This window comes from Vanessa atalanta, chromosome 5 (genome assembly GCF_905147765.1).
Source record: "Vanessa atalanta chromosome 5, ilVanAtal1.2, whole genome shotgun sequence".
NCBI lineage: Eukaryota > Metazoa > Arthropoda > Insecta > Lepidoptera > Nymphalidae > Vanessa > Vanessa atalanta.
Genome location: NC_061875.1, coordinates 1,740,061 through 1,767,891, shown reverse-complemented (window position 1 = coordinate 1,767,891; position 27,831 = coordinate 1,740,061). Strand labels below are relative to the sequence as shown.

The window sequence follows — 27,831 nt, the reverse complement described above, 5'->3', positions numbered from 1 at the left end:
TAATCATGTCACATGAATGATTATTATTTTTCAATTTTGCTGCGGTTTAACGATGTATCTTATATAAGATATTTAAAATATTTTTTCTCTGAGTCTGACGAACAAACGGTCAGTTGAAAGATTTTCAGAGGAAAACCGGAAAAAATCAGTAAGAAATCGTCGTTAGGCATTCAGATGCGCGAATGTGAAAATATAGATTTTTTTTTCTTATTTATTATTTAGATAAATACTATCGATAAAAGAAGAAAAAAAATCTGATATTCTCACATTCGCCCTTCTGAATGCCGAACGACGAAATATGATTTAATTATCCTTGAAAATCAACGTATTCTATCAAAAATTGTACATCATTGTGAACGGAATATTGTTTGAAATATATTTAGCTGCAACTGTAAGTCAAACGCATCCCGAAGGAATTGTCGAGCTCCGAGATTATTAATAGCTCGGACAGATATTTTTTGACTGAAAACAATTTCAATATTACGCCAACGTAAAATGCAGTAATACTATGAAATATCAGTTAGTTGTCTGAATTTTCTAACCGCGTATTGCTGTCGAGCTGAAGCATATTACTGTCAGAGACGATGGGTGACAATTTCACTGAAATTTCGAATCTAAAGTGAATTCTAAAAATACTGCAGTATCGCTTACATAAAGGTGTCGATGTGAGCTTAAAGTTTTGTTTTCTTACATTAGGTCAAGTAAACACAGAGACATTTTGCCTTTTTATTTCAACCCAATTTGGATCCGTTGTAAGCTAATAATGTAAAAACATTATTTTATATTACTGAATTGTTCATAATTTGCTTTGAATAAAATCAAAACATCTGTATGTTAATAAAGATCTTTTTTTAATCTTTTTTTAAACGATTATAGATTTTTTTTAATCTTCTGTACACGTTACCTCAACGACATCCGTGACGCGCACGCGACGACCGTTCTCCAGCGTGGAGCCGTCGGGCGCCACCTCCAGCAACATGGGCTCGTTTCCCGGCCGCGCGCTGCCCGTGCCCACGCCCGTCTTCTTCTTCCTACGACGAGGCTGCGCGTCCGACGGTCGCCGTCGGACGTGAAACATGATGGAACCTGCACAAATTAATAGAATTTTATTAAGATATACAATTATTTTAATGTTGTAAATACATATGTATCACGTTTGCTGTTTTCTTAAAATAATTTTATTCATAAAAAAATTTTCATTGATTAATTAATTAAATAAACGATTGCGATGAAGTATATATAATAATATAAGATTTTAAATTAACATGGTTATTTTTATTACTAACAGTATTTAAAACGGGATATTTACCATGTTTTTTATTTTTATTTGTTAGAGCTCGATATTTCGACATTATCTACGAATGTCTTGTTCACGTGAAATATAAATAAAAAAAAAACATGGTAAATATCCCGTTTTAAATACTGTTATATATAATAATAATATTAAAAACGTTTATTTACTGAGTATACAGTAAAAAGAAAACCAAATAATCATTGTACCCATGTATTACATTTCATTTTAAAATTTAAAAATCGCTGGTGATAAGCCGTGTACTCAGCGAGTAGCTGATTTTCAGTCCGCACCTATACAAATCCGCTGCCAACACAACGTATAATTTGTGTAGGTACTAAAACCTAATACAAAATAAGGATTATATAAGTATTATTTATGAGAAACTTCTGTATCATAAAGTATAAATACTAACTGCATTTCTTTATTAATCATATAAAGATGTAAGAGAAATTGCACAAGTTATTACAGGATAACATTGCTTAGCCATTCCATAAAAACATTGTCTGTGAGGCGACATCTGCGACACAAAGTATCACTCACTCGCTGCAGTCAAAATCATCCTGTCTGTACAAGAGATGTACCGCAATCTCACGTAATATACTTTATACATTTTCGACAAATTTTTTTAACTAAAGAATAGATAATTATTTATGATTTAAAAATATTATGAATCTACTAAAACTAGCGACTGAGACAACGATGCAGCCCCTTTATATAGTATTTTTCTTAGATTATTTTTATATCTAGATAGTGTCGCACAACAAAATAACTAAAACAAACGAGGCAAAAACAAAAACGATAAAAAAATACGAGGCAACTATACTATCTTGGTGTAAGTGTCAGCTATTTTTTTTTTAATTTATTTTATAGATCGGCAATGTTATGTCCATTGTACCTGAAGTCACACTGGCTCACTCAAACCGGAACATAACAATTCTAAGCATTGCCGTTTGGTGGTAGACTATCTGATGAGTAGGTAGTAACTAACCAGATGGGCTTGTACAAAGTTCTGCCACCAAGAAAAAGCTACGTTTGACGCTCGCCAAACGTCATACTACTTAACTATTGTGCGTGTACTTAGTGGACAACAATTGGCCACTATTTTATCGAAGGGTTATCAGTTATGACAATCTATCTAGATATACAAATAATCATCTCAAGTCTTTTATCTCTTTATTAACGAAGAATATATCTGAAATGAAAAGGCTTACAATCACAGCTACTGAGTCTAGGTAAACGTTCGTTGATATCTTACTGATATTATAAGATGCAAAAATTGGCGATTTGGATGTTTGTTACTTGATGACGCTCGAAAAGATGTTAATTGCTTATTTAATTATTTATAAAAATAAATATCATAAATAATTTCAAGCTTTAAATTTTCGTAATGTATATTCGACATGTAATATTGGAGTATAAATAAATGGACAGCCATTAGTAAAATATAAAACGAACTCCTAACGAGAGCATACAATTCCTGAATGCGTCAAATATAGCATCTTATGGTGTATAGTGCGCTCAAACGTGTAGTCACAACTCCCAAGCTCGACGAGAGTACACGGTGCTGTGAGCTTGTTCACGTCTAGTGTCAACATCATTAGTGTTGACTATGTCGCTTGTCGCCAAACTCGAAACGTTCTACCGAACTGAGACATCGCCTATTACCACTTATAAACTTCTCCCTGAGCCCCGCCCATGCGATTTCAATTTACCTCAAACAACCCAGCGCTCAATCAGGTCAATGAGATATTCAAACATGAGATGTAAATTTTGTTCCAAAATTTAAAGACCAAACTAATTATTTAATCTACGACATTAGCGACATTCAGAAAACATCCGAATAACAAAAGTTTTATTTATAAAAAGTATATAAAAGTAATATTAGAAGCGTACGTATTATATTTTCCATCTAAAGTTCTGCTCCGTTAATCGCCGACCGACGGTAAATATGACGACATAATGGGATATTGTTGACTTTGGAGGTCACATTAACTTGGCTTCAAACTTTTGGCAAAACAAACTGAAAAGAAACTCGACCACGTATTGCCGAATGAAATGTTATTTACTCCGATTGTGTGATCGTGACCTACATATAAAAGTTTTATTCGTATATTTAAATAGGATATTTGTAAATAGAGTTTATTCACACGTTGAACTGACATTCGATGACAGTAAATGCAATTGATTGAAATAGAAAAATATTAAAATCAATACGTAGCATTACGTAGTTTCGTAGAGTAAGTATGAGTCATGAACGTAATATTTGAATAATTCTACTTAATAATAATAAAATTAGCCATTACTTCGACTAGCTAAACATTCTTAACGATATAGTAAACAACAAGTACAATAACAATTTACAATGAAGTGATCATTCCTCGTGAGAGTAATAAAATATTTATATGTCAAGGTGATGCAGATTAAGCTTCCGTTATGTCCGTTTACCTACTGTATACGTATATACGTATCTGCCACAAAAGAGAGACGACTGTGTAGTTAAATTACCAAGTAGTATTTCTTTTTTGCCGTATCGCAATTGCGAACTAAACGATCGGTTGAAAAACATAATATCACAGAAGACGTAGTATTGTGTCGAGCCATGACCCGCCACGGGGCGCGTTTAGCACGTAACTTCAAACCGTCGACGCGACGCGCGACACGACGGTTTAATTGTGACTACAACTAGACTACTGCGCCATACTATACTGAACAACTTTCGAAGGCAATTACACGGTAGCTTATAATTAAAAGTTAATTATTGAAATATTTTATTAATATCTCGTATCGTAATTGCACAAATATATTTTTACCTTTACAGTAGGCAGATTATATGATGTAGAATCTTTAAAATGCCTTTGTAGGGATATATTTTATTTTATATTTCAATAGTTGTCCTGGTTTTAAATTAATTTCAACTACAACATCAAAATTACTAAAACAAACATAGAATTTATGTATATTTTTATCCAACAAAGTAAACTATGTAGATATTATATCAAAGAGGAGTAGTTCGTAAGTATGCATGTAGGTCTTACACAAGTTCTTAGCATGAATCTTTAAAATGGACTTATTCTATATATTATATAATATAAAAGGGCTTTTCATGAAGAGCTATTTTGCAACGTAAGTCGATGAACAAACGGTCCAAAAATTGCGTCATGACCCATGCATCCCTAACTGTAAGACAAACATAAATACTTTCTTTAGAAAAGTTGTATAGCTTAAAAAGATCTCTAATAAACCTCCTCTTTAAAACTCACAGGTTAACAAAATATGATTAGATCATGTATTCAAAATTAATTTGAATAAATTGTACAGACAGTACTACGTGCGCCGAGTTTTGCTAGTATTATATAAAGCTAAAAAATATGTAAATTTGATAAAAGTTAAGTGATTGATGTATATTTTATACATATTAGGGCAGCGTATTTTAAGGTTATCAACACTCATCAGTCAGCACACAGAGTAGACTCGCATACTAGAGATACGCGCTTTTCTGTTTGAACGAATATACAATATAAAGTACAGAATTTTGTATATTCTTTAAGAAATCTGTAATAACTTACATAATCACAATAAAATTATAGCCAAGATGTTTTATTTAAAAATGTCAAAATTAACAAAAAGTAAATATTCCGCTGCCGTTCAAAGGCTTCCTATATTTAAAGGAAAGATCTGTTGCTGAATGTTTTACTTTCTCATTCGATATTTCAACAATGAACAACGGAAGGTTAAAAAAGTTATATGTAAAGTTATAACTCCCTTTTTCAACATGGCGGAGAAAGGACATAAAAAATATTAGTCGATAATTTCAAGAAAAATTTTTCAAAGTTACTCTAACTCCCTAACAATGTCTTAAGATCAGGGTGCTCAGTTCATTTACATTTTGTAAAGTACATATATCAGGATCATACTAAGGCTTATCACACACTGGTTCCCTTACTTTGCCTTCGTACACAACTGAACACGAGATCAATTTTAAACAAATCCTAAGAAATAAAGTAACAGACTGTAAATTTGCTGTGCATTGCTGGACTAAGGCCTCTTCTACACATGTGGCAATATTTCTTTGAAATTAGACCCATGTAGGTTTCCTCACGATGTTTTCCTTCACACGAGCACGAGATTAATTATAAACACATCATCATCATCGGTTAAGATTCACGCGTTCCAACCACTGGGTCGTCTATGCTCAAAATTTCTAGCATTAACTTAAACATAACTTAAACTCAGTGATGCTTGCCCTGGTTTGAATCTTCGGATATCATTAACTTATTCTAACCACTGGGCAGTCTCGGCTCTTAAATATGTACAAGTTTGTCCATCGCGTAGAAAGACAGGACTGTTTAATATTTTTAAGGTGGACATTTTAAGTTATTACACTGAACATTTCGTACCTTGAACATTAGATTAAATTTACCAAGAGTGCTTTAAAAACAGAAAACATTCGAAATTTCAAATTCTCTTACATTTCTACGATCACTACACAATGGATAAAACAATTTAAATCAGATTCAAATCGAACACAATTATTATCAATGATCGTTATTGATGTCGTCCTCGACGGGGTAAAACGAGCTATTAACAGCGTTATTGAAATCCACTTAAAATTTCAATAATAAATTGTATATATTAAATTAAATCGTATTATTTATTAATGAAACACTCATACACGTTATTTTGTTTTCACTGTTTAATTATAGACAAAACATATAATATGCGTCATGTCAGTAGACTCGACCACTCGCCTGGCTTGACACGGGTACATGAAGGGTCTATACATAACATTTAGATAGAAGAATAAACATAAAAATAAAAAATCCTGTTTTTATGGCTAGGACAGTTGAAATTCTCGTTTTTTCTCTACTATGAATTATATATATATATATACATGCCTTGAGACGAGATGACCCCGTGCATAGAACGCGTGCATCATAACCAATGTTTTCGGGTTCATAGATTTTCGGGGACCCAGGCAAGCACCACTGAATTTTCATATGCTTAATTGGTATTTATAATTCATCTCGTGCTCGGCGGTGAAAGAAAATATCGTGAGGAAACCTTCATGTGTCTAATTTCAACGAAATTCTGCCACCTGTGTATTCCGCCAACGCGCATTCGAGTAGCATAGTGGAATATGCTTTAAACCTTCTTCCTAAAGGGAGAGGAGACCTTAGTCCAGCAGTGGGAAATTTACAGGCTGTTAGTATAATGTAAAAAACATATGCCTTCCTCTTGAGTCACTCTGTTTAATGATGTAAACCACAATAAAATCAATTACGTGGTTTTGAAGATGAAACAGTAAGAATCTAGAGTTATGAAGGCGTTGTTATAATATGTTATCTCGGAAAGCGCATAAGCCTATCCGATCATTTTATGCTATGAGAGCTAGGGAATAGCTACCTGATGCACTTGCGCGCTAGATAATATCCTGCGTAGTTGGCAAGTCTTTGAGATCGGCTCCCGTGACCGAGACTCGATCAGGACATTATTGTATGAATATTGCGGCGAGAATTTATTTGCTCTCGTTAATAGTAATTTAATTACTTATTTATATAAGTAGCTATCAGACCCGTACTCGCACGGGTAGGGTGGGTATACATAAAACGTATGTATAATAGCATCCATCTCAATTGGTTAGCATATTTTTTTTCGACCACTTCAACAATCATCATCATATTCCAACCAACTTACACGAAACTTAAACGAATTATACAACTAAACCTTCCTCGTGAATCACGGCGTCCATTAGTGAAAGCCGTATTAAAATCCGTGTGGTAGTTTGAGTTTATCGCGTACAGACGCGACGGGAGGACCTTATTTTATAATATGTAGTGTTAGTGATAACACGTAAGATTTATTAATATCCAAATTATCTGCAGAAAAGTTCGTGCATATCTGTAGGTGTTTTACAATTAAGTAATGTTTAAAAAATAAACATTAACTGTACCAGAACTAAAACAACAAAGGTATTACATATTTATCTTTTACATAGTTAAGATATTTGCATAAAAGTTTGAAAAAATTATGTAGGGCGTTCGGTGAAATGTATTAGCACAGTATGGGGTGTTCATTTATCTCAATAACGATTATATGACATTAGTTTACCTTATTTATATAATATGAGGTGAAAAAATCGGGAGAGGAAGGCGATATATTTCTTTTAAATATAAAAATTAATACGCTTTCACTTTCTGCAGAATTTTTCGCATTTACAGAATAATATTACTTATTATTTATCTTTAAATATTGTGTGTTTTAATCACAGTGTAATATACAAATATCTATTTTTACAGAGACCGAGGAATTTGCAATGTTATTTAATTTGGAAGGGGCGTGGCGCAACCGAATTTTCAGCTACACCCGAACATCCTGTTACACGTGTTATTCTTTTTAGATCCCTAAAAAAAGTAATCATAAAACAAACGTGATACCCTACAAGCGCGCATTGCTTCATGCATACTTATTACATTATGTAAATCGTAAATTTCGTTCAATCGACACGTTCGACATATGATTCTTTCCAGCTCGCCAAGAGGATTAGATATGGTTCGGAACATTTGTAGATTCGACTAATAGCCTTTACTAGTGAGCAAAAAGTATAAAGTTCATTTTTAATTATAAAGAAAAATGCTATTTAATAATAACTTTTATCTTTATTTTAATATCTGCGGGCGAAGCAACGTCGTGTCAATAAATATTTATTAAAAAAACTCCCGAGTAAGAAAAATAAAGTACATTTTGAGGCTGTCAGAAAAATAAGTCATTTTATGATGCTTTACATAAAACTACCCTCATTATAAATAAGTTAATTTTAATGATTTATAAAAAACATTGCCAAAAAATTATCAAACATGAAAGCTCTAAGCACTGAGTTAATTATCAACAAAATTACGAGATGCTTTTAAAAAGTTAAACATTAAGTGAAAACTTAATGAAGTTGGGACTTAGGTATAATTTATTATATATATAATTCAATATGAATACTTGTATTGTCATTTAATAACAAAAAAAGTAAAAACTTTAAAACGTTTTAGTTAACATTTTAAGCTTTGTGTTTGTTTCAAAACGACTGCAATTGATTACTAGTTAAATAAATCAAAGATCGAAATAGATTATTATCACGTTCAATAAACCCTCCCAGCTCAGCGTCGACAGTCCAATGACACACGCGATAAACCTACCTACGTATTAACGATTACCATCAAATGTTTTACGGTTATAACCCAGATCGAACATTCAACGTGTTCATGTCATTCTTCTGTTAAGTGTGAAAACATAAGACAATAATTTGATTTTATGAATTCAAAAGTTGGTGCCGTATTTTATCTGTATCTCTTACGAAACTAATCTTAAGCGTGGTAAAGTCGCAGCCCGTGCATTTCTCCCTGCCGGGAAATCGCCGAGTCCTGCTTTTTAAGGATAAATATTAAAGCTTATTAATATACTAGCTAACCGTCCCGGCTTCACACTTGCACAGTAAGAGTTTATACACAACCTTTACATGGATGTACAAACATAAAATTCTAGGCTTATATGCATATATTCTACATAAAAACCTTCTTCGTGAATCAAATTAAATGAAAAATAAATATTACACAGTAATAAATAAATAACAAATTTGATTAATTATATAAACGTGTTTTTTTATTGGATGAGATATAAAATGAAGTAAAGTTCAATTATAAAAGCTTTCAAAGATCATACGGTGGGCGAAGGATTTCTTTTCTCTTCTTAATAATCTTTTAATAAACTCAGCATTTGCTCTAAAAATAAGAAAATATTTAAATATACAATATACATATAGGAGTACACACATGTATGATTACTTATAGAAATGCTTCGTGTTTACGTGTATATTGATAGTGTTGGGTGGATGACGACCTGATGCGATGTCCTTGTGCGTGTTCGAATAACATTTACGTGACGCGTGGGGTTCAGCTAATTGTCTGACTTGTTGCTTTAACACCGTCGAGCGACTTTATATTTACACTAGTCTTCCTAAATATTCGATTACTTGACAAATAAAACGAAACACAATTGACTTTACTTACGAAGGCAAAATCGATTACGGAATACATAAATAATGAAATATACTAAAAATATTTTTTTGTGTATTGTGGAATTTACATTTATGTAGATTCAACTTGTTCACATAAGAATGTTCAAAATAAATTAACATGTAATAACTTTGTATTGATGGAAATTACCAAAACAGAATGGATATATTTTAGCACGACCTGAAAGAACAGAGGGCGATGTTAAAAGAAGTTGTTCGAGATACAATAGATAACATATTGTATGCATCAAAAAAGGGGGGACAAATTACTCGTTTGAATATTATTTCAAAGTAGACCATCGATCGACCACCAGCAGGAGTGGCTAGTTCATTGTCCATGTATGCACATATGTAGTATGTATGAATGTGCGGCCCATAAACATAGAATAGTAGGTCACTACTAGCAAATACGTCATTGAATAACACGATCTCTGCACGTTCGATTATGTCGAATTGAGAAGACCTCCATTGTAAAGGTCGACACTGATGCATCCGTTTACATGTTTTAAATGTTGTCAATTTAACGTCGCCGTTAATAAGTAAATAATATATATTCTAGGAAAAAATACGGATGATGTAAAATGAAATTCGTTCAAGTGGTATCTGCTGAGCGGTATTCTGAATACAAGGGCCACTCAACACTGCTGCAGCATAAAACGAAATGAAGCTACATTTCCATAGTTTGTCTTTAATTTAAAATATAAATACAAAAATTTTAATAGCTTCAGCCAAATATATACGCGAACATTATAAAGTAAATTTCACTTTCATAAAGGGCAACAATTTATTTTAATTACTCTTTGTTAATTTGCACGCCACATGTCAATTTGGATGATGTGAATCTCATTATACGAATTACTTATTCCCTTGATGTTCCAGCGAGACTTTATTATGAGAATCCTACTTAAGAGGTTACTTATCGGATTTTTTGGCAACACTCGAGAGAAGAAAGCTCGTTCACTTTAACGTTAAGTGACCTTTTAAGACAAAAACTTCTACGGCTATAAGACGGTGTACATGTATTTACGGCTTAACGGTTCTCTCGCATGCCTAAAAAACACCGAGATTCTTAAGGCTGTATTTTGTAGAGATTATTTTCAAACAAATTATATGACAAAGAACTGCAAGGCAAGCTGAGTCGTTAGCACATGATTTTTATGTAATCGCAACTTTCAACAAAATTATATACACAAATTGTGTTAAAAACATATATCTAGGATTGTAAACATTATTGTAGTATGTTGCTTCTATTATTGCCCCTTTTGATTCCCACGGTAGTTGTATCATTTGTGACTTATCTAAATGTGCCTATAATACACATAGGAACGATTTAATATTCTATGAATTGCACCTATTTTGCTATATTTTTCAACATTTGCTTAATGCGCTACCATTACTGTAAAATTTCATTTCAATAATTGAGCACTTTACACGAAAACATTTTTTTTTATTAATATAATATCTAGCTATATTTCTGTACTGTTTTCATGTTAATTAATATATAAAATGGAAATATTTCATTATTTAAAAAGTTACCTTTCTTAAGTTGTGAATACTAACGTCATAGTAAATTTGGTTATTTGACAAGAGCAACTATTCGAGTTTCTCTTGCCGTTTTGTCTCGCTAGAGGCTCCTTTCCGAAACGATGGTAGAGTTGAAATAATGACTATTGCATTGATTTGTTTTTATAAACAAATGCTTTACTTAGCTTTATGGCTAAGTAAAGGCACTCACAATTTCATTATCCGTGAATAACAATCGTTGGATACCAAACTCGAAACATTGTTTCGCACTTTATTGTTGTTTGTCTTTGGTATATTAGGCAAGTTACATTTACGATGTTGGATCTAATATATCAGCACACAGCGATGACATGCGGCTCTTTAATACGAAGCAGCTGTGACAAATAGCTTAGGCTATAACAAAAGTAAGATTGCTAAAATAACAGCTCTCCTTTTTGCTACGCTTTGACAGATAGAAAATGCATCACCTCTATTTGCCTTTATTAATTACTAGGAGACACGGCCACGCGTTGATGTGGCTACGTCATACGTTGAATTATATTGTATGATAATGTTTATCGAAAAACCTTCATCATATCATATCATCATGGTAGAATTTCACGCCAAAATATACAATGGTCTTTGCGTAATCAGCTATCTCTTTATAGATATAACAAGATTAAATCATTGCAGAATTACGGGACCATAATAAAGTCATGTATTTTATTTTGAAGTATATCTCAGTGTAAATAAAATGATCTTCCATTATCCTTAGCACAGTAGTGAGCTCATAACGTAATAGACGTTAGGACGTGACCTTTACGAAAGTGGGACGTGATACGTTTCCAACGTAGTTTTCGGGACTCGGAGAATATTGGATACAAATAACCCGCTTTTTTACGACCGACGACGATGGTAAAGTTTTAACATGTAATATACGAAATTATTCATTTTAAATAAAATTTAGTCTAGTAGTAGTATTTTTTATTTAATTATAAACAATATAAATTTAGAGGCAATAACTTATGTTATTAAAAGCTAATTTACTAATTAATGGTCATCGTATTTTGTTTTTTTTTTTTTAATTGAAAATAATATTCCTTTCCATTATTATATCATAGCATGTTTAAGGTCGGGACCCTCTAGTGACCATTACTAATAAACTGTCTTGCTTATAATTGATGTTTTTCTTTCTAGGGTGATCAGTTTAAGTGATTAATTAACATTCGAAAGAAGGTGACACACGACATTGTTTAAGCATTACACTTAAATTTGACTTTATTGATAGTCAAATTAAACACTACCACCGGTTCGCAAAAGGAAACACCCTGACCTGAGAAGAACCGGCGAAAGAAACTCAGCGGGTCTATTTTTTTTTTGTCAAACTAGGAGAATGACGAGTTTATAAAGTTTATCAGACATCATATAAATATATCTAATAACGGTTGAATACTCTATTAAAAATGCACGTGTTATATATTTAAAATGAGGTCGTATAAAATAGCTTAATTTAATAGATGCTTTTAAAGTAATTAGCTCGTTTATAATAACTAAACAGTGACTGTGTATAAAACAAATTAGTCTCATTCTATTTATGTATATTATTAACAAACGAAGGCAAATAATGGAGAGATAAGGTGTGAGACCTTGCCCACGATCTTTTGTTCTAAAAATATTCAAAAAAGGTTGTAGTACCTAGTTCGCTAAAAAAAAATAAAAAATAGAAAAAAAAAATACTTTTTCCACATTTGTACCGTGTAGTTATTGTATTTATACCGTATTTAAATAATAATAAAAAAAAACTAATCGTTATTCAAAATCTATATTAAATATAGGAGCATTTTCAATATAGAAACATTTCAATTACTTATTGATTAAAATATACTACATACCGGTTCGGAAATAAACACAGACCTGAGAAGAACCGGAATTTTTTCAGGCTTTTTTATGTATTTTATTCATATTTGTATTTCAAACCTGGATACGATCGTTTCATTCTGTCATTACTTCCATAATATCCTTTAACACGCAATGTTTCCACGAAAATACCTTATATGTATATGAGAATTCAATAACTTAAAACTCTTGATTGTATTTAATTACTAGGTATAATGATTTTAAGTAACGAATAGATTGCGTGTCCGCCATACAAGAATTGTATTAATAATTCTATAGCGTACATTATTTCGACGAAATAGGGTTTACTGACGGAGACAGTTCATCCCTTTTGTAGATCAATGTTTCGCTTGCTTTCACGTCACGTCGTTGAGATAGGATCTTCTATCAAGATTTCTGGTCATTCCGCACGTCCGCTACGTTGTGTATCCACTCATTGAAAACTTTGAACTATAACCATAGTTCCTGACACGATAATTATAGACTCCTATTGGTATTATTAAACAAATAAAAAAATAATTTTATATTTTGATATTTCATGGAAATCGAAAACACCGAATATATAATTCTAAAAGTACCTTTGGATTTTGTACCTTTCACATTGACATTTGAAATTGTAATGAAAATATTACTCATAGTGGATTATAAGTATCGCAAGATAATAAGTCTGGATTTCAACAAATCTCACCGTTGAGTTCGTTTAGTTTTTTAATTAAAACAAAGTATATTTGTTATATCGAAATGTATACGCGTTATAAAGAGATTGTGAGAAATCTCCGAGTTTATAATCACGCTGTAACACTCGGATCTACAATAGAATATTATCTCCCAAGAACAACTACGTGAAACTAGCATTAAAATACGACCACAATTTTATATATATATTTGTTTCGTGTTATTCTGACGAGCACTATACAGACTTGCAAAAATTCAATTGTATTAAAAAACCCTTAAGACATGAACTGATATTATATATTCGATATCACCCTTTAAGTAGGACTTTATTCTACAAATAAATATTATTCGTTTGTAAGTGCCATTGCAGACAGACCCTTAACATCTTACAAACCTGAAGCTGAGTTGGCAGTGTATCGATAATTTTAAGAAGAAATGTGTACTTTTACAGTGGAAATAAAACCACTTAATGTCAGATAATCTATTTCCTAATTTACCTTTCATTAATATAATAAAAGTAAAAATATCCCTTTTTAAATATCAATTTAAGGTGTAAAAGGGGAAGATTTACTTGGATGTTTTTTTTCTAGAATCATCCAAAACTACTAACACTATAGACATCAATAGTACACATTATGTTAACATAAAAGTCTAAAATAGACTTAGCCAGCGTAATATTTACTGATACATATTTCTATTTTACCTTCAAGTTATAGTCATAATTGTACGAGTTGGAGCGACAATATCCTAGTCAAGATTGAACCTACTATTTTAAAGTCACTTTAATATAAGCAGTCCCTATGAGGAAAACATTTAAGGAAGGGGAGCTAACAACACCTGGTAGGTTAACTTAGATGAACTCATTCATAAGAAGAATTTAGCAATGTACTGATTGTTCTATAAAATCAGTCTATATCGCTTAAGTAGACGTGTAACGGCGAGCGGGTTAACAAACAAATATATTATAATTATTAATCTCTATGTAGTTGATTTAGGTCTGACCGGTAGCGAGACAAACGCAGTATTATGTGCGTTTAGCGATACACTCGTACATCCTGATATAATGGATGTTTTTGTCTCTTCCGGTACACGTTCCCTTACTTAGTCATCAGATAAATAAACTACATTAAGATTTAGTAATTACCATGACTTAATCCTTTTTTAAACAGATTTGAAACGACGAGACCCTTTAGTCACACAAACGATCAACCAATCGCAAGTATTACAATAATTGCTTTGACAAAGCAACGAAGAAAAAACATTTGCAATACTGTTTACTCAATATGTACCTCTGACTACCCATTTAGAACCTTGTTTGGTTATTTGTAGCAGAATAAAATTAGTTACAAAACATCTATTTTCCGTGGGCTTGTTTCCGAGCTAATATACGACCTATTTGTCTTGGTTTTATACGGTTATTGGGTCAAATACCTGTGGGCATTCTTGTCATTTATGTTAGAAATAAATACTTCCATCAAAAGTTTATTGCAATCATATATCAAGTACTTTGCGATATACGAATAGAATTTAATTTCCCTAACAAAATGAAGATATATCTACTAGTTTAACATATTATGTATACTCTATTCCAACTATAACAGGAAAAAACCCAAATAAACAACATTTGACAGCAATTTGACGCGATGTCATTGGTCGAAAGCTTGATTAATCTATGATATTCACTATGTATTTGCGAAAAAATGGCGTTCTAAACGTCGACGAAACTGTTATCGCTATTTTGGAAGTAAAATAAAACTGGATATAAGTAGTTAAGTGTAATAGTGTTGTATTATAAATAAAGATATATTAAACATAAACTCTTAATAGTGTACAATATAGCTGAGTTATTAGCAAATCGCATGAAATACGTACATAAATATAAGGTGTGTTTATCTTTATTCCTACTTCGATTGGAATGGGCTATATATGGTTATATTCAAACGAAGTACATACAATGATCCCTTTAATATATTAACAAACAACAATCACTTCGAAATCTAGTAATAGTACTAAGATACCTTGTTGATTAAAAAGTAACTTATCTAGGCGTTAATGACAAAGCGAATTAAGGTGAAGCACAAAAGCACTATAATTGCAATAAAGCAAGACGTACATTGAAAAATTCAGTTAAAATTAAATCAATTTAATACTCGAAAAATATATTGTTACAGTGTTTACGAAGAATAGTGACATGGTGTTGTAATTTGCACTATACCTCCGAGCATACACACAAAGTTACTTTAGAGATGATCTCGCCAAAGCTAAAGGTCAATTACTCGTAGACGTCGTTTTAGTGGTCTATAAAGTGTCCTTTGTCGAGGCAAATAAAACTGGTTCGCGATTACATTTGCGACCTTTTTATTGGCAACGATAAACGGTGGATTAGAAAGTGGCCGAAGATAAGAAAGTGAACGAAATCATGCGTAGCAAAGTTCAAAACAAGTTTGTGACTTACGAGTGTGCGGCGAAAGTTCGTACGATCTAAACTTATGGCCCTAAGGAATCATAGGCACGTTTATAAACTTTGGCGAAGTAAAACCTTCAAGGACGGTATTATGCATATCGATTCGGCGAACGAACGGGCATCGAACCGCGAAACGAGTTAAAAATACCAACACAGGCAAGTGGACCGGCATCTGCGGACACACCGGTCGGACTACTCCGTGGTGCCACATGCGTTTGTTTACTATCGGCTTCGATCGCGGCGACAGCGCCTGAAGTGACCGAATCCGCTGGAACGCAAAGTCGCGAGCGCTAAGAATACTTGTTCTGTTCCAACTTACGACGAATGCCCCAATCCATTTCGGAAAGGTGCGCGGAGCGGGCGGCACGCGGCGCGACGTCTGCGAGACGACTGCCGCGTCCTGCCGCCCGCGCTCTCCCGTTGATATATTCCCATTGTGAACCGCAACGAGCATTGTTCGTTCCAGAAGTCTACGCGCGAATAACTTTGCCATGACCACAGACTGAGAAAAACTAGCTTCGCTCTACGACTGGCCCGTACCGATGATACGGTCGCCGGATGTGTGACGGCTGATTCAGAACGATACCAAAGCTTGTTAGACTACACGGATATATTTTTGCAATTAACACGGAGTCAAAATGACTCCTTTAATTAATATGGTGTTAATAACTTGTATAGTATGTTAAGCATATCTGAGTTCTCGTGTTTAATAAGAGGTGAAACTTGAAAGTTTGGATTACTTTTCGTGCGTCAAGAACTTTGCAAAGTGTATGGTAAAATAACAGTAATTCAAACTTTGTACACTCGATGAAATTTGTAGTCAACAACTTTAAGTATTATAATATTAACATGTTGTTTGAGTAAAGTTTGTATTAAAATTTTGCTTACAAATTACGCGTTCACATCGGGACGATATTCTATTCATGTGTCTATAGTTACGTGAACCGTTAAAAGTGGACTCTAATAAGTTAGATATAAAATGGTCACATAAGTTATTTAAGCATTTTTATTTAAAAGATGTATTGATGATTTAAGCAAGGCGCTTACAACTATTCACTAAGAAATGTCTGGTGTTTCGTGCTTTAACGACTAGTGAAGAGTTTTCCTTGAGCTGTATTTGTCAGCTAAGTCGAATCCTATTTAAATGATCGAGTTTATCTAGAAGTTTATTTAAATTAAGCCTAAAAATAACTAAATAAGCTCCTATCACCTAAATTTATATGACATGTGGCAAACAATAAATAATTTTATATTTTATTGATCGGGTTTATAAACGTTAAGCATATTACAAATTGCGACATAGTTGAACTATTTGAATATTAATACTAGTTTAAGATATCGGAATCAATGCAGGTTTATTTATCGTTCTTGCTAAACTCTTCGAGTTACTATTGCTGGAAAATTTGAATAATTTATAAACAAGCATGTATATATATGCACGACCTATATTTTAGAAAAGAAAGTTTAAGTGGCACTCTTTGTAAAACCGTCCAAATTAAGGTGTACATAGTTAGTATAGTAGTAGTGGAAAGCTAGCCACTCCTTTCATTAGCATTACTAAAGAAAAACACGACTCCATCAGCTTCACTCAAGCCAAGTTTTGGAGTATTATGACTTCTAAATTATAACATAAATAACTAGCTATCCGTCCCGACTCCGCACGGGTAGAATAATACATAAAACATCAATAATATAATATTTTGTTATTTATCTATGGGATTATGCTTTGCCATCGGTAAAGCTCCCAGTACCAGTCCCAATTGATCGTCATGTTTCAACCAATTTACACAAAACTTTACTGAATTATACACTTAAGCCTTCCTCATCAATCCACCCATGCGAAAACTGTATGAAAATTCGGTAGTTCTTAAGATTAACGCGTTTAGACATATATACATATGCCACGGGGTTGGCTTTGTTTTAAAATGTGTAGTGATAAAACATTATCGTTGTTGGTAAATCAACACGTAAAGTATTTAAGAAAAACTGATATATTGTGTAAAAAAATTAGTCACTTTATAATATGGAATATAGATTGCTATGGTAATAGAGTTGCTAATTTCTACACACACATACACTTATAACTAACATCTGCTAATAGCGACCTGCCTGAAGTTTGTTGAAGGAGATTTGATACATAGTTTTCTAAAACGGAGTTGGTTCCATAATTTTTCATATGTTCAATAAGCTAACTGGTAGTTTTACAGTTCAAACTATGTTGGTTTGTAGACCAAATGCAACTTCTACCGATTTACCGAAAAGAATAACTGAGAAATATCAAACATTATAACAGACACATTACATTTACATTGGATCTTCTATTGTTTACAGATATGCAAAAATAAGCAAATTGATAGCGCTTATAAGTAATGTATCGAGTTATGATATAACATGGCGTGGAAAATTTGAATATAAATTAAGAGAATATTTTATATTTTAGATTGTTTTCATTAAAGTTACTGTAACAACTTTGATATATAATTCATGCGGGAACCGTAACATCAACTTCATTAAAATTCAAATAAGCATAAATTCAAAGACAAACAACTAGAAGCCAAATTGTTTAAATACCAACGGTGTTATATTCATATCTCATACTTAGTACGTGGGGGGGGATGCAGGTATACTGTTATTTTCTGTACTCTTGACGACGTCTGTGCGAAATTTTATCATATTATATAACAAACAAATTAACAAAGTTATATTTATTATTATTTATATTATTATAAGTAGCATTTATAATATATATGTAAGTTCTTTTTTTTTACTCGAACATTACAGTGAAGCAACAAAAGCGAATACAAATATTATATATTAATAGCGTAAGCCGATTTTTGTCTCAGTGATTATGGGACGATGGCAGCACGCATAAAAAGTCGTTTATGGTCTCATTTTGAAGTGCTCCAACCATAAATGGTCAGAAAAATAAAGAGGATTCTTGATTGCAATTAACAAAATGTGTTTGATTTATCAAAGAATTAATTTTAGAGAGAGGAAAAAGTTACTGATCGGTTACACTATAAAAAAAAAATGAAAATCGCGTGAACCACTACGATATACACCAAATGAAGGTGAATGTCTCGCAGTTTACAACGAAATAAAATAAAAATAAAATCTTTCATAGGTTTCAAAATTTCTAAAAATTCGATTAAATAAACACAAAGTTTCGCGGGCGACCGCCTAGTGCGGTAATTATCAATTTATTAATACGTCAATAAAATTCATATTTATGGTGAAAGCACTTTGACGTTTTAAAAAAAAAATGCGGCGTTTCGTCAAACTGAGAATTTGACTCCGACGGAAAACATTGTGAGTTCTGGTAATATTTTATGTCATTCTGTACCATTTATCCACAAACCCGCTGTGGAACAATCGTAGTGTCATAATCTTTACCTTCTCCTATAAACATACACATTTACGTCGTTTACGAGCTGCTACGGTCTTGAACATAATATTCGTAAAGATCGATTGTACCTTCAATTTTAACCGGTATCATTTTAAGTTTACATTCTTATATATAATTGACATTCGGAGATACATAGATATTATTTACAAAACCAAATATTACGATAACTTTAATGCCTAAATTATCATAATTATTAGACAAAAACATGAATCATTTTTAACGAAACTCAAGAGATGTTTTTTTTATTCCTCCATAAATTTGCTGTTAGCCGTAAAAATGTTTAAGGATAGAAAACTAATATATTTGTCGCTTGTTTTGTGACTATTTGTTATTTAAATGACATATTTCATTATATATAACAAAGTTTAAAAACTCACCAGATACGAAATAATATTTACTAATTTAATGATTTCGATGATGTATTTTAATCCTTAACAAATGATAGTAGTACATAATATTTGACGTATTATATATACAGTCAAAGAATTGAATAATTATTTCAATTATAAACATTGAATTGCACTTGCTAATAACTTTACGCCTCATATGCAACGACGGGTAGCAAGTTCTTGATGTATGCACAAATGTTAACGAAGCCTCGCGCAGTTAGATTACGTTACCGTCGCGTATGATTTTTACCTTAAATTAATAGTCTACCTCGCAACGTGTAACTAACTTTGTCACGCCAATACCAGGCGTTCGAAAAGTCGCATCGATGGCATTTGATAATTGTATATTATGTATATAATTAATAGCGTAAATGTTAATTAGTGCAGGCAGCTTTAAATTCGCTCGATAGTTTAATACAGTCGCAATTTCATCGCTTTAAGCACTATGAGCTGAAATTACCAAGACTGATTTTTAAGCGATTTAAAAAAGGAGTGGATTCTCAATTTCCATGTATATATTTTGTATATATTTTTATGTATGTTTGGACGTAACTTCTACATATGTATTTGCGAAATTCATTATTTTGGTCGAAAGAGGTTTATTGGTCCCACTTTTACCGCATATTTCTCTCGTAATATTTTTAATTAAATGTTTCGTAAGTTATATACCTTGCAATGACTATAATATTATTTTCCAAACTGTAGCCTATTCGTCGTTTTTCCTCAACTACTTCAAACGTCCAAGTAACACTGAAGTCTACGTTCTACGTTACTCTTAAACTCTAGTACAATAAAAATAAAGACAATTGAATATATTTTTAATTAATTTGACGCGATATCATTGATCGCGTTTTGCAATATGATCTACTAGCTGTTAACGTTTTTTTATCCGTTTTATGTCATCTTCATCTTCAGTCATTATATTAATGAAGATTATATCTACCTCATCATCCAAGATTATCGATCGAATTATCGATTAACGTAAAATGGCGTTTTGAATGTGACAATTTGTCGTCGAAACTGTGGAATCAAGTGGATACTTATATCAAATTTATTCCACAGTTATACTTAACCTACAGTTAAGTGGAATTGATTGTAGTGCATAATGTAGCAGAGCTGTTAGCAAATCACATAAAATACATAAATCTAAGGTTCGATTGGCTGGCTGAAAATTACTTTTTTTTATTTATATTTTTTAAACAAAATGTTTAATTGAACCGTATTACTAAATAAATATGAAATACTCACTGCGGTGGGGATGCGTCATCACAATGGCGAGAGGACACTCGTCGTCTTCTAGGATATATTCCGAGTTGTCGGCCGAGTCCACCTGCATTTTAAAAAATAAAGTAAAAAAAAATATGTACGACTCGACTTGGAAATATCGTACATTGTGCTTGAGATGAAGCATGATCGTGAAGATAAGTTAATAATTCTCATTGGGGCAATTTTAGATATTCATTTCGATTTTACTCAATATCGTATTTATGCCATATAGGTAGGCAGACTGGTAAATGGGCCACCTGATAGTAAGTGGTCACAACTGCCCATATATATTGGTTCTTTATTAAATATTAATCTTTCTTCATATCACTAATGCGACACACACCTTGGGAATTATAGATCTTATGTCCCTTGCACCTATTGTTACATTGGCTCACTTTTTCTTCAAACCGGAACACAACGATATTAAGTAGGTATTGCTATTTTGGGGTACACGCTCTTGCATACAAATATTTGAGGATAATTAGGTTCTCATTATGTATGAAAATACATAAAATCAAAATATACTTTATTCAAGTAGGCTTTTACAAGCACTTTTGAATATACTATATTAAGTGAAGCTACCACCGGTTCGGAATGTCGATTCCAACAGTAAGAACCGGCAAGAAATTCAGTATAGCTACTCTTTTTTAACATTTAAAAATACAGTTATTAATTAGTTACTTAATAATACAATTATATAAATTTATGTAATATACCTGCCTGGAAGTCAACGAGTATTAGCTCCACGCTTTTTTATCATCTATATAATCTTGTATCGAATAATATGCCTTCTTTACAAATGTACTTTTTACAAATGATTTGAATTGATGAAACGGCAAGGTTAGAATGTCTACATTCATTCATACATTCTGTATACTCTTACATAGGCAGACAAGATTGCGACGAAATTTTTTAACTCAACTTTACAAAAATAAATGCAAAAAAGAAACATTTCAAGTAATTTGTTTCCGAAGTGACGGAAGCGTTGTTTCTTAGAAACAACTTCGGGCAAAACACAGCTGGCTCCGCGTGGGGTACCTGCACGACGCAGTAGTGGTGCGGGTCGTGGCGCGCCAGCCCGTACTTGTCCAGCATCTCGCGCAGCACGCCGGCCGCCGTGTCGCCCACCGACAGCAGCAGCGTCTTGTACGGCACGTCGGCGCACAGCGACGAGCCGTAGATCTTCAGCGTGCCGCCTGTGGGAGGGGGGGGCGCCAACGTCAACGCCTACTCGGCCGTGGCCAGCCGTGGTTCGTTTGCGTCCGTGTTTCGACGTACGCAAATGAATATGACTGACGTTATGTTATATTAATTATTAGTAAACATAACCATTGATTTTTATAAATATTTGAATATTCTCCTTTAGAATATCGGTGACCTCGATGGCTACTTCATCGACTTTCTTCATATAAATAAGTGAAATATGAAAATCTTCTACAGGGTAGAACTTAGCGTGACACATGAAAAATAATTCACAAAATGTTACTATAAAAGTGAGAGGGGTTCTGAACATCTATCTTAATGATAAAACGATCACTATAAGATTCGTCCTCCGACTCCCTCGGCACATAACGATTCCATTAAGGAGGGCGGGGTCCGGGGAGTGAGTGTGCTGACCGGTGTCGGGCCCGCCGTCCTTGGAGCGGAACTGCTGCAGCTTGCGCTCGAGCTTCTGCTGGCGGCGGCGCCGCATCACGGCCTCGGGGTTGCTGATGCTGCGCGTGAACGACGTCTCCGGCAGCTCTGCGCAGAAATGTTGGAGGTCCATATGTATTATTTCAATCCACTCATTTTTCCAATCGATAGAAACCAAATTTGTTAAGTTTTTAAAACCTCAATTATACAAAATTTTCCTAGACTTCAAATAATAAGTGAAGTGACACTGAAACGTCGGGACGGACTCTAATGTTTTACGATTGTGTCGTTAATGGGACAAAGATAACTTTTACTCGTAATTCATTAAACAAATGGCCAAACTATGCGGACGAGTACTAATAACTGTAACTCATTATAAAAAAAATTACAACTTATGTCAAAAATCAACGAATTTTAATGACAATAAATTGACGTCACATCCATTTAAACAAACACGTTGAGGTATTCATTTATTGCAAAATCTAATCGAGTGATTAAAAAGACGATCTTCAATTTAATATACATACCTGTGTATAGTTTCTCAGCGACGGGACGATTTTCATCATTTGTGTCAGATTTTAAGCGAGACAATTTTTCCTTTTTCTTCAATTCTTTCTTTTCTCGTTTCGATAATTTTCGTTTGAAGTTTTGATCAGCTTTTTCGTTCACAGTTGATAAAGGAAGCTGTAAAGAAGATACTTATTAGTGAAATCACTTACTTACAATATGTCTTCCTTCACACGCTTGCTCAAGGCCACTAATGTTAAATCATAATTTTGATAATAAAAATATATCAATGTTTTAATTTAAAATGTAATGGATTTCTAACGATGTGATAAAATTATGTGCCAGATTTTTACGAACTGGGTTTTTATCGCCTCACTTAGCAACTACGAACGTTTAGTCTGTGACATACTACTATAGACATTTATTTCCTTAAAATATACATATAATACATCTAGATGTTGGAACGCATTTAAATGACTTTCGTTTCTGTCTAAGCACCTCAGTTAAATCTCACTCTCTTTTAAATTAAGAAACTTGTTTTTTGTATCTGTACTGTATTAAAAATTAAAATGTGCTGAATAAGCTTTGATGTAGCCGACATTACCGTAATGCTTTCATCATATATATACTATTCTATCCCATTTTATTTTTTTATTTCAAATAATTAGCCAATGGTTGTGCCATGAAATTGAATATTAAAACACAGAGCACAAATTGGTCAATTAGTTTCTTATAATTCAATATTTACATTAACAATAAAAACCATTATATTCATTAATGTCATCATTACTTATAAAAACTTATTTACTAATAGAAGTTACAACTATGCATAATTCTCTAAAATTTCAAATAACTGATGCAAAAAAAAAGATTGTAATTGGTAACTTATTTACCCGCTGCGTTCATTAGTAAGGTATAGTTAAGTTTCTTACGTAAACGAAAAGCATTGATTGAATCATAAACATTGAAACAGTAACTTAAACAGGTATCATCGCGTTTTTAATGTCATTTTATACACATTTTAATTTAAAACAATGTTTTGCTTAATAATAATGTCCTATCGAATACAACAGTACTACGCCTTCCTCTATGAAATCGCGGTTACAATAATAATATGTAAAATAATACACACAATGTTACAAAGTTATAAAAATATATCACTCTGATAATGAATTAAAAATGTACCAAATATATATGTAGTATGTTATGTTAAAAGAAAAACATAAGCTGGTCGCTAGTTTACGCTTCTGGAGCTTTCGTTAGGAGAAAAAGTACAGATTGACCTTGAAAGATTACGTCAAACCGTCATATTTGTTTACATAGTTCGAAACTTTTTAATGAACGGACTTTATAGTCTACTAAATCCTGCAATATTTATTATTTATAGATACATAAAATGACATCATTATCCTTCGTTTGCTGTAATCCAATTTATTAGCGGCTGCCGCAGTGAGTTATAATAAGACTTCAAGGGAAAAGTTTTCGTAGACTTTCACGGTCAGTTTAACGCCTACCTTCCTCAGGAATACTTTAACTGGCGACGTTGAGTGCTAATGGTATTGTCGGTTACGCTTAACAAAAATATCTTAAATCGATTCGAACGACAACCCTCCGACTTTTGGAAGCGGTGAATCTATGATACTGCTTAAACCCATACCATCGAAATGTTCAAATATTTACATGTAACATATGATTATTTACAGTAGTACAAGTCATTAGTCACCTCATTGTTCGTAAGGCACTTGAGTAGGAACCGCCCCTCGCGGTCGTCCGCATGCCAGTTGAGTTGCACGAGCAGAGGCTTCTCGTGCGGCTCCAGCTTGCGCTCGTCGTCCGGCCCGTGCGTCTCCCACAGCGAGTACGAGCCCAGGGACAGCATCCGCATGTCCGGACGAAACTTCTCGATTAACGTTTCTGGAGAGAAATGATAATTATATCAGGATTAATCTCATAAAATATACATAATATATTTGATTGCTTTTAAAAATTTTGTTTGTAGTCTTTTAATAGCATACAGTAAAATCGCTTCACACTTGTTTCAGTTTGTTTACTATCTTCGGATTTTGATCCAGTTTATACTATTCTTTAAAAATATATTTATCTGGAAAGGTATCGGGAAAAAACATTTATTATAATTGTTTTAAACGCTGTTTGTTAATAAAAATAGCTTTTTACGTTTTGCTAGCCGTTAGCTTGCTGGGAGTAGTTGCAGTCACGATACTGATTACAACATTATATTTGTTTATTTCGTTTATATAATCGAATGTCAAGGGATAAATCCTGATCTTTGCCTTGAAACATGAAAACCTAACCGGATGTTTCTTTTAGTTTAATGTTGCATTTAGGAACACCGTAAGTCTCTTAGAATCTAAATATTTTTAACATTAATATTATAATATAGTTAGTTATTTCAATTTTAACCTTGCGTGTATAGTTCATATCTTTAAAGAATATTTGCACTTACCAATAACATCACTAACAGTAGCATCTGAGGCGACACGAATGCATTTAGTCGCTATCTTCTGACCCGAATCTTGAAAGTAGAAACGCATAACACCATGGAACTCCAAGTTCTGTAACACGAACAATACACATTTTTTTATTTGAAATTGACAATGACATTAGATTATCTAAAACTTGATGTCGCCCGCGACTTCTTTCGCGTCTTAGGGGGAAATCGTCATTTGGTAGATATAAAAAGTAGCTCATTCCTTGGGGTTCAAGCTTGCTCGTAACAAATTCAAACTAATTTGTTTCAGTAGTTTGGCCGTAAAATTTTAACATACACTCAAAGTTATAGACACATTTATAATATCAGTATAGTGATTATCTATAGAGTATTGAGCACGGTCATAATGTATACCAAACGGTTCTGGTAGAGTCACTCCTAAGCATGTGGCGGTCATAAGAGAGAATTACAGTTTAGAGTATGCATCAATTTATTTAATTAGAATTTAAACGACTTAACCACGCAACTGGCGATTATCCAATCCACCAACAAAGGCATTCCCAAAGAGATAGCGACAGGCAAGCGTCCGGCTGTAAAAGTCTGCCAAATCGGTTTTTTATGCAGTTTACACGATGCGTCAACTCTAAATAATAATAATAGTCTCCTATATTATGGAAATTATTGTATGGTCAGTGTGTATATGCTCTAACGGTATTGTTGCCATTTATTTTTTATTAAACTAATATTAACTATTTTGGAAATTTGACTTCGTTCCGTGGGATAGATCTATCTCTTGTAAGCCATTAGTCACCATCGACCTTTAAGTATCTGGATAGTTATTAGAATTACAAGAATAATTCTTCATTGATTGTTGCACAGATAAAATAATACTTTTTATTATTGCAGTGACAATCAGATGACAGGTCTAAATATTTGAATTTGTTATAAATTATAAACGTTACGGTTTCTGCGGAATGCTCGATAATAGTATAAAATATTTCAGTTTGGAGTTGTAAGTGTGAGAAAACGATATAGATTGTTATTTGTCAATTATAATTTACTAGCTGTGTTCTGCAGTTTTCGCTTCGTTTTGTTGAAATTAAGACTAAAGTTGGAACTTTATCTATATTTGCGCATTCGTAGATTTTGTTTTTGCGCTGGCGTTTCTATGTAAGTACTCGAAAGTTTTCTTAGAATACTCCTATTAATAATCCGAATACAGATAAAAAATACAAATGCCAATTTTATTTATTTGTATCGATATACTATGTATTATTCGGTACATACATACATACATGTTGTGTTGTGTAGTTTCGCAATGTTTTAGTAAGTACATAATATAGTGTTTACAGTTAAAATGACATCGGATCCGACAGAAGACTCACCTACGTCACACAAAAGGAATTTTTATAACATAGTCCCTTTGTTATGAAACCTGTAACCGAGCGACAAAGTAAACAATGAAAACTAAGGTAGCCCAGCAATACGCAAGCGGAAGAGTTCATATCTCTACCGTTCTTGGTACGATAAGGCATGCTGACAAACTTTTATCTACGCAAACTTTTTATTATCATATTACTCACGTTTATAAATATCATGCGATATCAATAATTTACGTATAAATTACTACATATTTCTACTATTTCGTTATGATTGTACATCATCAACAAATTATATTTGATCGATCAAATGCTTGCCCTTATTTCATATACAAATATTTTTACAATTTGACGCACTTTTGTTTTCTTTCGTATATACCTTTCTATCTCTATAACCTATTTCAAATAGGAAAAAATATAAACGTATTTAATGTGATTTGCTAATAACTCTGCTATATTATGCACTATTAAGAGTTTATGATTAATATACCTTTATTTATAATACAACACTATTACACTGAACGACTTATTTCCACTTTAATTTTACTTCCAAAATTTCGATAATAGTTTCGTCGACGTTCAAAAACACAATTTTTTCGCAAATCCATAGTAAATATCATGGTTAATCAAGCTCTCAACCAATGATATCACGTCAATTTGCTGTCAAATGTTGTTTATTTGGCTTTTTTCCTGTTATGGTTGAAATAGGGTATATTCTCAGTTATTCCCTTCCATCTACTATCCCTCACACAACCAGTCCGTCATTTATTTCTTCGACGTGTCTTTCTCTAACCTTAGAGGCATTCACATCCATAAAATTAGATCTTAGCAAAATAAAAACTTGCATACGCTATATTTAAGAATAAGAATGCTACATTTAAATGGCTGTGAATAAAAATTAGCTTTAAA

The 27,831-nt window shown here is 32.8% G+C and overlaps 1 protein-coding gene across 5 annotated transcripts in view; it reads right to left on the bottom strand.

Moving 5' to 3' along the window:
- LOC125064330 (afadin) overlaps positions 1–27,831 on the bottom strand; it is a 59,858-nt gene that overhangs the window by 16,702 nt on the left and 15,325 nt on the right. For all 5 annotated transcript variants that reach the window (XM_047671305.1, XM_047671309.1, XM_047671308.1 and 2 more), the window contains exons 4-10: positions 25,559–25,667; positions 24,818–25,008; positions 23,115–23,271; positions 22,570–22,695; positions 21,991–22,148; positions 20,935–21,016; positions 905–1,086 (exon numbers count right to left, since the gene is read on the bottom strand). In XM_047671305.1, the coding sequence (XP_047527261.1) occupies positions 905–1,086; positions 20,935–21,016; positions 21,991–22,148; positions 22,570–22,695; positions 23,115–23,271; positions 24,818–25,008; positions 25,559–25,667 (1,005 nt within the window). The remainder of the gene's footprint in view (positions 1–904; positions 1,087–20,934; positions 21,017–21,990; positions 22,149–22,569; positions 22,696–23,114; positions 23,272–24,817; positions 25,009–25,558; positions 25,668–27,831) is intronic.